Consider the following 12003-nt stretch of genomic DNA (forward strand, 5'->3'; position numbering starts at 1 on the left):
ATCTTCTACAAACAGAAAAAATCAAAACCGGCTACCGTGGTTTTTTTTCAGTAAGACTCCAGACACAATTATGGTGGCAACAATAACTTTTATTCAATTAGTTTAAAAATATTTAGAATAAATGCATTTAGAGAAAACCAAATAGTTTTAAAACAGTTCTACACCAAATAGTTTAAAAAATATATTTTTATATACTTTTTTTTTCCTGAGGGCAAACTAATACCCCACATAGCTCTTTAGTCCCATAAATAGATTTTAATAAAGAGACTACTCAACACTGTACGCATTCTATAACTTGATTCTGGATTTATACAAGTGTAAATAAGGGATTAAAACCATGCCATTGACAAGTTAACTTACCATTGGGTTCCTTGAAGGCTTGCCCGTTTAGTCTTTGGCGGTTCCCGAATACCATTTTAAGTGTTACCATGTTACTGCTGCTGAGTAATAGTGCAAGGGCTAAAATGCAAAATTCAGATGGTACAGGATTTGGACATCATGCAGCTTTAGATGCAGAAAGAAATTAAAACAGCTCAAGATCCTTTTACAGAGGAAAATGAATAATGAAACAACTTGGGGATTACTTAAAAAGCTAAAGGAAATCATGACTTCATTGTTTGAAACAGCTTGCAAAATGACAACCCTATTTATTGTAACTCAACTAGATAAAGGGCTTTAGGAGCAGTAACAACACAAGAACTCTAATGCTCTTACATGAAATACAATAATAAAGAATGAACATATTATTGCTTTCACATACTTAACAATGCAGCACAAGAGCCTAATCTGAGTTTTGCAAATAATTTTATTTACCATTACTATACTTCCACTTCAGGGGTAGAGGGAAGGGAGGGGTTTGGGGGAGAAGGAAAGGACAAAAACTCTTTTAACAGTTTCCCCCCTCCCTGTAGCCAAGTAAGAAACCAACCCAAATCTGTTAGTTCATAAGCTGTCACATTCTCTAAACGATTATTTTAGGTACAAGATAAATTTTGTGGTTTCTTCAACCTTATCCCCCAACTGCAATTAACTCCACTTTTCCTTCTCATATCCATTGGGTAGGGTGTCTGTGTACCCATTTTTTTTTTTAAAGTTTATCTGCTTTGCTACAAAGCATAAAAGTAATCTTTTAAACATTAACTGCTCTACCCAATTCCCCCAAATCAAAACATTCTAAAAGGTAGACATGATTTCCCCAAGTGGAAATTCATATAAACTGTGTAATAAGAATATCACCTAATGTGCAGAGGCACTAAGGAAAGTTGGAGGGTACTGCTTACCATTTTAGGTGAGGTCACCCAGACTCATTAAAAACTAGATTAAAAAAATACAAAAAACAAAACTTATTTTGGACAATGCAAGAACAAATAGCAATTAAGTCTGGGTATCAGGTGTCAATGCATGACAGGTGATGAATCCATTTGACTTGAGACAACTTTTCAAACATGTTTATTTGAAGCAAAATGAACTATTGCCAAGAAACTTATGAAAGTTCCATCTCAAAAGGGCCAAAAAAGGGGAATTAACTGCTATGAATTCTTTGCATTCAGGGCTGCAAAACAAAGACACATATTATTTAAATCAGTTTTATTTAAAGAATTTCCAACATTGACAAATCTTCTAAAAAGCATCCAAGCACAGAACACAGAACTGCAGCAAACAGCATTCTTAGGGGGTATCTTACAGACATTAGAACTTCCACCCTTCTTTGAGACACACCCTGAGCTCACTGGTGGACTCTGCTTCAAAGAAACCCTGCAAAGCACACCACAAGCTCAGTCAATGTTCCCAGTCACAGCCCCCATCATCTTCAGGTCACATTACCACACTTACATATCAGTAACAGAAAAGAACACACACCATACAGCATTCACAGCAGTTGACATAAGGGAAAAATACAAATAATTCATTTCACTTAACACATTCAACTAGTTGGTTAACTAGGAAGAGAACTCACTTAAAAGTCTTCCAACACATGTGGATGTCCTTTGAATGCAAGAAACATTCGTACATTACTGGCTATCATTGCTCTCTGCACACTCTCTCACCAAAGCCACAGGATCGAGAGACACATCTCGCCAAGTTCAATGCACCACCAAGTCTCTGCACGCGCTCTCTCCTGTTTCTCGCTCATACCATCCTCTCATGCCTCGGCACCACCATCAATCCCACACAAGGTTTCAGAAGTTCAAACAGCCTTCTGGTTCCATATCACAGCCTTGCGTTCATAGCGTTGAAACGACTCCATGAAATAAAGAGTAGCGGATAAAAATGGGACACCCACCGTCAAAGACGCAGCATGTGCAGGGTGAGGAAGTATTCTTGAATGAGAAAGCATGTAGACAGAAGTATTCCTATGGCGGAATATTTACAGCACTACTTTCAATGAAGTGCTTCTTCCATAAACATTTGAAATGAGATGAACTGCAGAGATTAAATGAAGCCTTCATATCGTACTTTAGTATATGAGGAGAGACAGTGTTAAAAAACAAAATGAAAACAAAACGAAACAAAATAACCAACATCATGACACCATGTTCTCCAAATTGGAGATTTTTCTAAGGAAAAATCTGTATGGTGGGGATCAAATTAAAACAAGGAGAATGTAGTTCTGACTAATGGTTTCCATTTTGAACATGCAAAGAAATTCACTTGACAAGAAGTCCAAGGATAAAATATCACAGGAGAAATCTTTTTTTATAATCAATTGTAGTGTGTTAGTTTTACCCATCAGGCAAATAGCAGTTCACTTTCAACCATTCAGTATTTCAACCCTTTACGTAACAAAACTTATAAAATCCCTTTAATTTTTTTCCTCTTTTCCTAAAGAAAAATGTCAAAAATACTGCTGAATATACTGCACACAGAACAAACTGATTCTGAAAATTTTAGTACGTATGTATTTTACAATATACTTACCATGAGTTTAGAAAAATTTAAATCCCACCATAGTTATCAGAACTGTCTACATTCCCCAACCTGATGATTTGGAATCCATGCTTGAACCAAAGCCTCCATTAAACCCACTGCCTGACCCTGCATTTGATGCGGAACCCCAACCAATTGCTGCACCAGAGTTAGAGCCACTATATGAGTTATTGCCAGAACCAAAGGCCTGGTTGGGTTCCCTCTGCATGTTGCCTTGACTCTGGTTGTTGCCTGATGGGCCTGACTGGTTCTGCTGACTAGCCAACATGCCCATCATCCCCCAGCTGCTCTGTAGTGCTGCCTGGGCTGCAGCCATCATAGCAGGGTTGATGCTGAACGCACCAAAATTCATCCCTCCACCCATGTTACTACCTTGGTTGTTGCCCAAACCAGCTCCACCCCCTCTACTGTTACCAAACCCACCCTGATTTCCAAAGCCGCCTGGATTACCACCAAATCTTCCACTTCTTTCTAACTGCCTATTGCTATTGTGCTTAGGTTCAGCATTGGATATATGTACGCTGATTCCTTTAATGATCAAGTCCTCTCCGCAAAGAGACTGGGCAACCTACAAGAAATAAGGGATGCAAATAAATGAGGTTAAACTATGGTTTAGGATGGTTAGAAAAGAATACTACTAAAGTCAAGATTAAAACCAGTATCTAAGGTAGGAAAGTTGCCCGAATTTATTCTATTAAAATAAAATAACACCCCTTTTAGCTTTAGTAAAAGCAGCAGGGGTTTTCCAGCAATTTGTTTTCAGAAGACACAATACCACCATCAGTTGAAATGTGTGCATTTGTAGAAATTTATCATTCACAACACAGTGCTGTACTTTCACAAATAATTAACAAATACTTTTAAAAGTATACATGGCCAATATCCAGCACTGCCTCCCCCCCCCTTTCAAAATTTTATATAAAGGCTAAGAGACTTTGACAAGCATGGTAAACAATTGGATGGGTAAAGTTCATGAAAAAAAGTTTACCTAATTAAGCAGGTACTAAAATATTAAGTAAAAAAATAAATACCTGATCATCTGCAAATGTGACAAAGGCAAAGGCCCTGAATGGTTTGGGAATGAAGACATCTACCACTTCTCCATACTGGCAAAAAAACTGCCTCAATTCATCAGCTGTCATGTCCTCTGTACAGCGCCCAACAAAGACCTTTCTGCTTCTCAAAGGCTCATCTGGGCTTTGCTAAGTCAAATCACACAGGAGAAGAGAGCAAATGAGAAACTGCTGACAGCATAATGAATGTACCTTACACAGTTCATAGCTAGGGATGTAAAAGTCTGCTGAGTGCCCTTACACTTATGATGAAGACGGTGTGTTCCTAACTAGAGACACAGCTAGATCTAGCAAGACTTATTTAGTAATGTCTTACCCAAATGGGTATGCAAGGTCTTTCTAATGAAACATATGATTGTCACTAAGCACATGTTCTGTAATTTAAGAGATGACTAATTAAGCCAATAGCAGCAAAACCAGGAATAAACTGAACAAAAATGATGTGGCCAAGAGGCAATTTCTAGCATTACTATACAGTACAAAGGCACAATAACCTAAAACCAAGATCCTAGAGCCCCACAAAGAAGGAAGAGGGTAGTTTAAATGCAAAACTTTATAGTATTTTTCTGAATGAAGTTAGTGGTTTAAAAAAAGTTCTACTGTACAAAGAAAATAATAGCAGAAAGTACCTTGGAATTAGGAAGTTTACAGTCACACCACCGGCCATCTATCATGTGGCGCTGGGACATCACTTTCACTTGTGTTTCATACTCCGTGAAACGAACAAAACCAAATCCTTTCGAATGACCAGTTTTAATGTCTTTCTTGACCTAAAAGAAGTTTTTAAAGCCACATCAATAAAATTACAGGCACAAATAAAAACTGAATTTAGTCACAAAAAATGAAGCAAGGGCAAACAGCGAGTGCTAGACGGTAGTAACTGGGAAGAGGGTCTCACAATATTGTTATGAAACAAAGAGGCACCACTATAAACAGGGACAGAGCCCCCAAACCGCCAACCTCCCAACCTTTATCTTAACAGAAAATGGCTTTTTTCCAAAAGGAAAAGTTGTAACTCAAGATGGTGTGAAGTGATACTTGGGCATTTAGATTTAATTTTCAGGTATTTTAATTCATTTTTAGAAAGCTGAACCCTATTTTATCTTCTATAATTACTTAAATGAAAGATAATTCATTTCTCCTTTCTCCAAATAAAATGCTCAGGTAACTGACCCATTTTTATAGCTAATCAACTCACTCTATAATAATGGGATCTGACTATACCAAAGTATTGCCATGTATACACCTAAAGCAGAAAGCAGAGAAAGGTATAAGTTCCTCCAGTTTCGTTTATGTGAGATGTAATAAGAGAGGAAGTGTCTTCTATTGAACATGAAGGACTCAAATAATACCGATGGAAATGCTAGAGATACCATTCACTGGAACAAAAAAAAATTTTGGTGCAGCATAAATTTTGACTAAACAAAAGCAAGGCTTACCTGCACCATAAGGACTTCTCCAAAAGTGCTAAAATAATCTTTTAAATCCTGTTCAGTTGTTTTCCAGGGAAGACCTAAGACTATTAAATCAGAGGTCTTCTGCACAGCTCTTTTCACTTTGACTGCTGATGAGGCATCTGTTTCATCCATTTTCCTTTTGTTATCTGAACAAATCAAGCAGGAAATCTTTTAGAAATATTTACTCTGAAATTAATTAGAATACACCCAAGTTATTATCTCCTGAGCTTTGGTGAGAAAGGGGCTACTTCATTCAGGGGTACCATTAATTCACTGAAAATACAATCCATACTTAAAGGCCATGTTTGGTTCTGTCCTGGGGTTTCTTGATGCTATTCATTTCAAGCTCTGGATTAGCAACACCCAGGAGCATCTATCTAAATCTTGGGGAACATCACATGGTTCTCAAGACAAAACCAAAACATTTTCCTTATGATAGTATGGAAAGGAGAATGGTGCAAAAACCTAACAACTATTCCAGCTGTAGAAGTTTGACTAAGCACTAACTTCTGGCCAATTCCTCAACACAAATAATGCTATAGAAAACTACAATGTGCTGTTGAAAAGGAAACTCAAACTTTCTGAATGGTGGCATTTAAGCACTTTTCACATCCAAGCTAATTTTGGTAAACTCATGTCTACAAAGTTTAGAAAAGACATGCAAAGGGACCAGGGAGTGAAAACTACCAAAAACAAACAAAACAAAACAAAAAAAACCCCACCAAACCAAAACACCTTTGAAACTCATAATGGATGGCCTCCAGTCAACTTTAAATAGCATACCATCTTCCTCAGTTTTTATTTTTAATATCTCTTAGATTTAGCATCTAAACCACAAAAGGCAGAAGAGAGGAAGAATCAAACTGGTTCTTACCAGTCTAAAACTTCTTGAATATGTGCCAAACTTTGTCCTTTGGAATAAATAGGTTTGCTTAAACAAATTAATGACACAAATAATACTTAACCAGAACAAAGATTAAATCACTCAAGTTTTAAATACTTTTAAATACTTAGCAGTAACTTATTAACAGTGAATTTATTATGTTCCTAGCTCAACCTTACCCTATCCATCAAACTAGGTTTCCTAAAGCTCTTCACTTAAAATTCACAGGATGTTAGGGAGGGTGAAAAAAACTGTATTTAGTCAGAGGACTTGGATTTTCCCACTTTAAGTCACTTCCATTATAAAAATGGGCATACTATACCTGGTACTACCCACTTTTCCTGAGTTGTTATTAAGTGAAATAATTTATACAAAACATTTCCGCCACTTGTTGCTACATAAATGCTGCTATTATCAGAGCTACCTAGTTTTATTCAAATAGCTGTGCTGAAAGTTAAAGTCATTTCTTTAATAATGTGACATTTTACTATAGCCCAGATACATCTTTCAAAACAACTGCCCACGTAGATGAGAAGAGATCACAATTATCTCTGTGACAGAAGTGTATCTCAAACAATGCTATATTTTGCCTGAAGAGGTTCAAGATTTATACCATCAATGACACAAAAATTGCCACAAATATCCACAAACCTTTTGGATAGTTGACAACATATACCAGATTTCCCCAGCCAGCATCCGGAGCATGAAGAATTCCTTCTACGAGGCGCACACCCCTCATACACTGAGACACTGGATTCCGGTAGCGAAGTCCACATGCCCCTGGAAACTGGGCAGTGACCGTGGACAGCAGCACTGTCCCATCATCTTCTGAGGGAATTTCAATGGGCTCATCATTTTCATCTTCTGTTACCCGAATGTATTCAGACATCTTTAATGTTCCTGAGAGGGAGACACGAATAAATAATACTTTATCACAATTTAGCTTTTATCAAAGTAATAACCAAATAACTAGAGTTAACTGGTTTTAACATGTTGACTAAATGATTATCGGAGATCATTTTGTTGTTGCTGTCTGCTGTCATAGTTCCATTACTAAGACCTACAAGAAATCATGGGAGGGCTGTAAAGGATCAGGATTAAATTCCCCCATCAGCTTGTAGTTGAAAGGCTTGAAATGAGAACCTGGGTTCAAACCTCAGCTCCGACATTAGTAAATAACATGACTCTAGTTGCTTATATGCAACCCAAAGACACCAGTATCTTGAGCAAGTCACTTAACTCAATCTGCAAAAGGAACTAGCCATTCTGGTCCTAAAAGAGCTCTGCAAAAACGGTTTGCAGAGAAGACAATCTGCCTTTGCCTCCATCTGGGAAACTTTGGGCTGACCCCTTAAAAATCCTTCTAGGCCTCAGTTGCTGCACTTGTCAAAGGGGGGCAGTTGGACTCCGCCCAGCATTAAATCTCCGAATGAGCAAACTGGGAAGTTTGGGAATTTCCTCTCCTATTCATTACACGGCCTGTGGATGCCTGAATAGGGGGCTGCCCCAGCAGGAGGGTCCATCAGGGTCCCCAGACTCCCTCTCGGTCCCGGGCTCCACCGGGGGGGGGGGGGGGGGGGGGCTGGGGGGCTTTCCCCACGGCCCCCCGGCCGGGGGGGGGGGGGGTCCCTATTGGACTGTGAACTCCTAGGGGCCGAGCCTGCCTTTTTCCTTTGTCTTGGTCTCTCCAAGCGCTGACAGCCCCAACCCAGAATAAATGTTCATTGAATGAGTAACCGACTAACTCCACGCTGGCCGGCCGCCACCACGTCCGGCTAGTAAAGTCTGGACTGCCCCGATTTCCCTGTCCGTCCAAGGTGGCTGGCCCTACCTCCCGGCCCCTGATAACAGCCCCTCCTCAAGCCAAAGCGTCGGAGATCGGGATGTCAAGCGAGCACAAACTGATCCTCCGGCTGGGGCCTGCGCAGGCCGAGGCCCGCGGGCTGCACGCGGGCCGGAGCCGGCCGGTAACCATGGTCACGGGCGCATCGGGCGGGGCGGCGGGGGGAGGGGAAGGGCCCGGACGGGGTGGGGGGAGGCGGCGGCGCGTCATGAGCACGTGGCCTAGGCCCGGGTAAACCACCACCCACCCCCCCCCCAGGGGCCGAACCCGCGCCGTCCCCCCCCCCCCCCACCCCCGGGCCGGCCGCCCTCCTCCCCCAGGCCCGGCCAGAGCCGGCGAGGCCCTGACGGGATGGGGCCGGAGTCAGGCCCTATTCTCCCCCCGCCGCCTCCGGGCCGGCTCGGCGCTGCACCGGGGGGCCCGCGACTCACCCGCGCGGCCGCTGCAGGGCCCCGGACAGGCGAGCAAGTGGAACACAGGCTAGCCCTGGAACCACCGCCGACACCGCCACTGCAGCGCTCCGACAAAATGGCGCTCGAGCCGCCTCCTCCCCTCGCCGGACGTCGGACCGGCCCACCGGAGCCTCGGGCGCGGGGGAGGAGGGCCGGCCGCGGGAGCTCGGGACGCCGTCCCAAGTCCCGGTGCCGGCCCCTCGGCGGAAGACGCCGCGTGAGAAAGATTCGAACCCGGTTTGGAGAGGGTGCTTGTGGCCTGGAGGGGGAGGCCAGCGAGGGGCGGCAGCGACGGACGAGCTTCCCCCACGCGCGGTCGCGCAGATGGTTCAGCCCGACCAACCGACGCTCGGGGTCGGGAGGGAGGGAGCGAGCTCGCGCCCTTTCGGAGCACGCACGCGCGGCGGCCGGCGAGACGCGCGGGCTCCTCTCTGCCATCCTGCAGTCGCGGTTCGCGGTTTGCGCCCAGCTCCGGCAGGTGCAACGGAGGTGCGGCTTCAGCTCCCAGGATGCCTCGGCCCACGTGACAGGCCTGCCCGGCATGGCTGCTGGCAGCCTCCGGGCTTTTGCTTGTGCCGTGCCCCTCGCCTGGAGTGTGCTCTCTCATTTTCTTCCTCTTGGAAATCTTTGACCTTATTGGGACTAAACCCAAATGCCTTCTACAAGGAGCCTTCCTTGTTTCCCACGATCTTTAGTACTCTTTGAATGCAACAACAACAATAATAACCAGCGATCATATAGCACTTTTTAGTTGTTTTTTCATATGACGCTTTGCTTTAAGAGTTGCAAAGCACTTTACAAACATGTTTAATCCTCTCCACAACACCATATCGACGGGTGCTATTATTACTTCTATTGTACAGTTGGGGAAACAGATAAAGTGACTTTCCCTGGGGACACACAGGCATTCATTGGGGCAAAATTTGAAGTCAGGGCTTCCTTGCTACAATTTATGCACTCTGCAAAACCGCACCAAATTAACTGCCTCCAATTACCTACTACTTAGTAGTTATATGTAACCTTGGGCAAGTGGCTTCAGCTCCCAACCTCATTATCCTCCTCCCTGAAATGAGCATAATGAGGGCCCTTCCTCAGCTGCTTTGCTGTGATCAAAGGAGATGCATGTTAAGTAATTTGCCAATGCCATAGAAAGATGAGCTGCTATTATCCCCCTGCTTTCTTTTGTACGTGTTGGGTGTGTACTTATGTTGGCTGCACCATGAGGATGTAAAACTGACTTGTCTTTGTGTCCTTTGTGCTTAGCACATAGTGGGTGCTTAATAAAGGTTTGACTTATTATACCCATTTTATAGTTAAGGAAACCGAGGCAAACAGGGTAACATGACTTGCCCAAGGTCACACAGTGTCTAAGGCTGGATTTGAACTCAGGAAGATGAGTCTTCCTAACTCCAAGACTTGTGCTCTATGCACTATGAAGCCCCCACCTAGTTGCCCTATACTTGGTCTCAGTTTACCTTAATTTTCAAATGTAACATCAGTTGAGGGATGGTTCTTATACTTATAAATTTTAATCAGTTCTTTTGATAAAAGGACATTTAAGAGAGAAACTTGCTTCCATGATTCCTGTCCCCACACCCCATTTTGATGATGCAAGAAATTTTGAATTTTAAAAAATCCAAATTGTCCATTTTATCTTCTGTGATCTGATTGTTTGCTCCTGGACTCTTCCCCTATCAGTAGATCTATAATGATAATGGGAATTTGAAGATCTTCCCTGATTTGAAGATATACCCTGCCCCCTAATAGGCTGAATGCAATCACTGGTAGCCTTTGCTGGGAGGGGTTTGCTGAAGGGTGGAGCAGAGCCCCCAAGAAGCTGGGAGTGAGAACAGCTAGACATGGTTGGAAGGAGAGGACTCATTGGAGGGAGGCAGTTAAGCTTGTGAGTAAAAGTTGGTGTTTGCCACCTGCTGTGAGAGGTTGTGCTGGTTTGTGGGAAGGCTAAAGGATGATGTAGCTCTCTGTGCTGTTGCGGCTTATTAACTTCTTTGCTACTACGATGGAATGGGCTTACTGGTTTTGGGATGCAGTTTTCTGGTGTCTGAATAAATGTTTTGCTTCTGTCTTCCATATAGAGAGTGTTATATTTTGTGATTGAGCACTATGAAGGTATATTTATAGTGACCATTGGCGCTGTAAATACTGCTTTGGGGCTACAAGATCTGACAGGTCATTTCTTCTTTGGTCCTAATCTGTCTATGTTGTCTCCCTTTATGTTTAAAGTCAGATACTCATTTTGAGGTTATCTTGGTGTATGGTGGAAGATATTGGTCTATACCTAATTTTTGCCAGTCTGCTTTCCAGTTTTTTCCCAGAAAGTTTCTGTCAAATAGAGAATCTTTACTCTAGTAACTAGTTGGTCAAACACTGACCTTTTATGTTCATTTGCTTTTGTTGTAATATATCTAATCTCTTCTGTTGATCAACTTCTTTATTTTTTAACCAATGCCAAATTGTTTTGATAATTACTGCTTTATTAGTATAGTTTAAGATCTGGTACTGGTAAGTCCCCCAACTTCTCACTTCTTTTCCATTACTTTCCTTGAGATTTTTGACCTTTTGTTACTCCAAATGAATATTTTTGGTAGCTCTAAAAAAAATAATCCTTTGTAATCTGATTGACATAACACTGAATAAGTAAGGTAATATTGTCATTTTTATTGTATTGGTTTAAACTACCCATTAGAATTAAGTTTTCTCTAATTATTTGTCTATCTTTGTGTCTTGATAGACTACCAAATATCGTATGTGTCCTATAGCTATTTTGAATAGAATTTCTCTTTCTGTCTCTTCTTGATGGGTTTGTTGGTAATATACAAAAATGCTGATGATTTGTGTGGATTTATTTTATATCCTGCAACTTTGATGAATTTATTTTTCAGTCAATTTTTTAAAGTTGACTCTTTAGTTTTTTCTTTTCTTTTTTTTGCTTTCTAAAGGGGGGAGGGGAGGGCAATTGGGGTTAAGTGACTTGCCCAAGGTCACACAGCTAGTAAGTGTTAAGTGTCTGAGACCGGATTTGAACTCAGGTCCTCCTGACTCCAGGGCCCATGCTCTATTCACTGCGACACCTTAGCTGCCCTGCTCTTTAATGTTTTCTAATTAAACCACCTTATTTGAAAAAGCAATAATTTTGTTTCCTCTTTACATATGTTCATTACCTCAATTTCTTTTTTGTTTTATTACCATGGCTAACATTTCTAGCACTATATTAAATATTAGTGATGATAACAGTTATCCTTCCTTTACCCTTGAAATTATTGTTTTTAAAAAATATTTTATTTTTTCCAATTACACATAAAACAATTTTTAACATTTTTTAAAATTTTGAGTTCCAAATTCTTTC

At 41.6% G+C, this 12003-nt stretch overlaps 1 protein-coding gene across 2 annotated transcripts; it reads right to left on the reverse strand.

Moving 5' to 3' along the window:
* Positions 1-68: 68 nt before the first annotated feature.
* Positions 69-8772, reverse strand: TARDBP (TAR DNA binding protein). Of its 2 annotated transcripts, XR_011166598.1 has the most exons (7): positions 8616-8772; positions 6993-7241; positions 5441-5604; positions 4631-4771; positions 3960-4130; positions 2285-3496; positions 69-1552 (listed from the first exon to the last, which is right to left on the reverse strand). XR_011166598.1 is itself a non-coding variant. In XM_069079137.1 (6 exons), the coding sequence occupies exons 2-6, from the start codon at positions 7228-7230 to the stop codon at positions 2966-2968; spliced, it is 1245 nt and encodes a 414-aa protein (XP_068935238.1). In that variant the 5' UTR covers positions 7231-7241; positions 8616-8772; the 3' UTR covers positions 1573-2965. The 2 variants fall into 2 exon arrangements, 1 of the variants encoding a protein (XP_068935238.1); XM_069079137.1 differs by lacking the exon at positions 69-1552 and having other exon boundaries at positions 1573-3496.
* Between the last annotated feature and the right edge of the window lie 3231 nt (positions 8773-12003).

The sequence above is a fragment of the Petaurus breviceps genome, unplaced genomic scaffold (genome assembly GCF_028583685.1).
Source record: "Petaurus breviceps papuanus isolate PSGF00001 unplaced genomic scaffold, PetGlider_PUasm1.0 91041, whole genome shotgun sequence".
In the NCBI taxonomy this organism is placed as follows: Eukaryota; Metazoa; Chordata; class Mammalia; order Diprotodontia; family Petauridae; genus Petaurus; species Petaurus breviceps.

What these genes read in the sequence shown, in the direction of transcription:
- TARDBP (XM_069079137.1), bottom strand. Translation starts at nt 7,230, where the DNA reads ATGTCTGAATACATTCGGGTAACAGAAGATGAAAATGATGAGCCCATT. An exon ending in GAGAAGTCCTTATGGTGCAG is followed by an intron (nt 4,772 to 5,440) that starts GTAAGCCTTGCT and finishes AACTTCTTTTAG; the next exon opens with GTCAAGAAAGACATTAAAAC. An exon ending in TCACATTTGCAGATGATCAG is followed by an intron (nt 3,497 to 3,959) that starts GTATTTATTTTT and finishes TATTTCTTGTAG; the next exon opens with GTTGCCCAGTCTCTTTGCGG.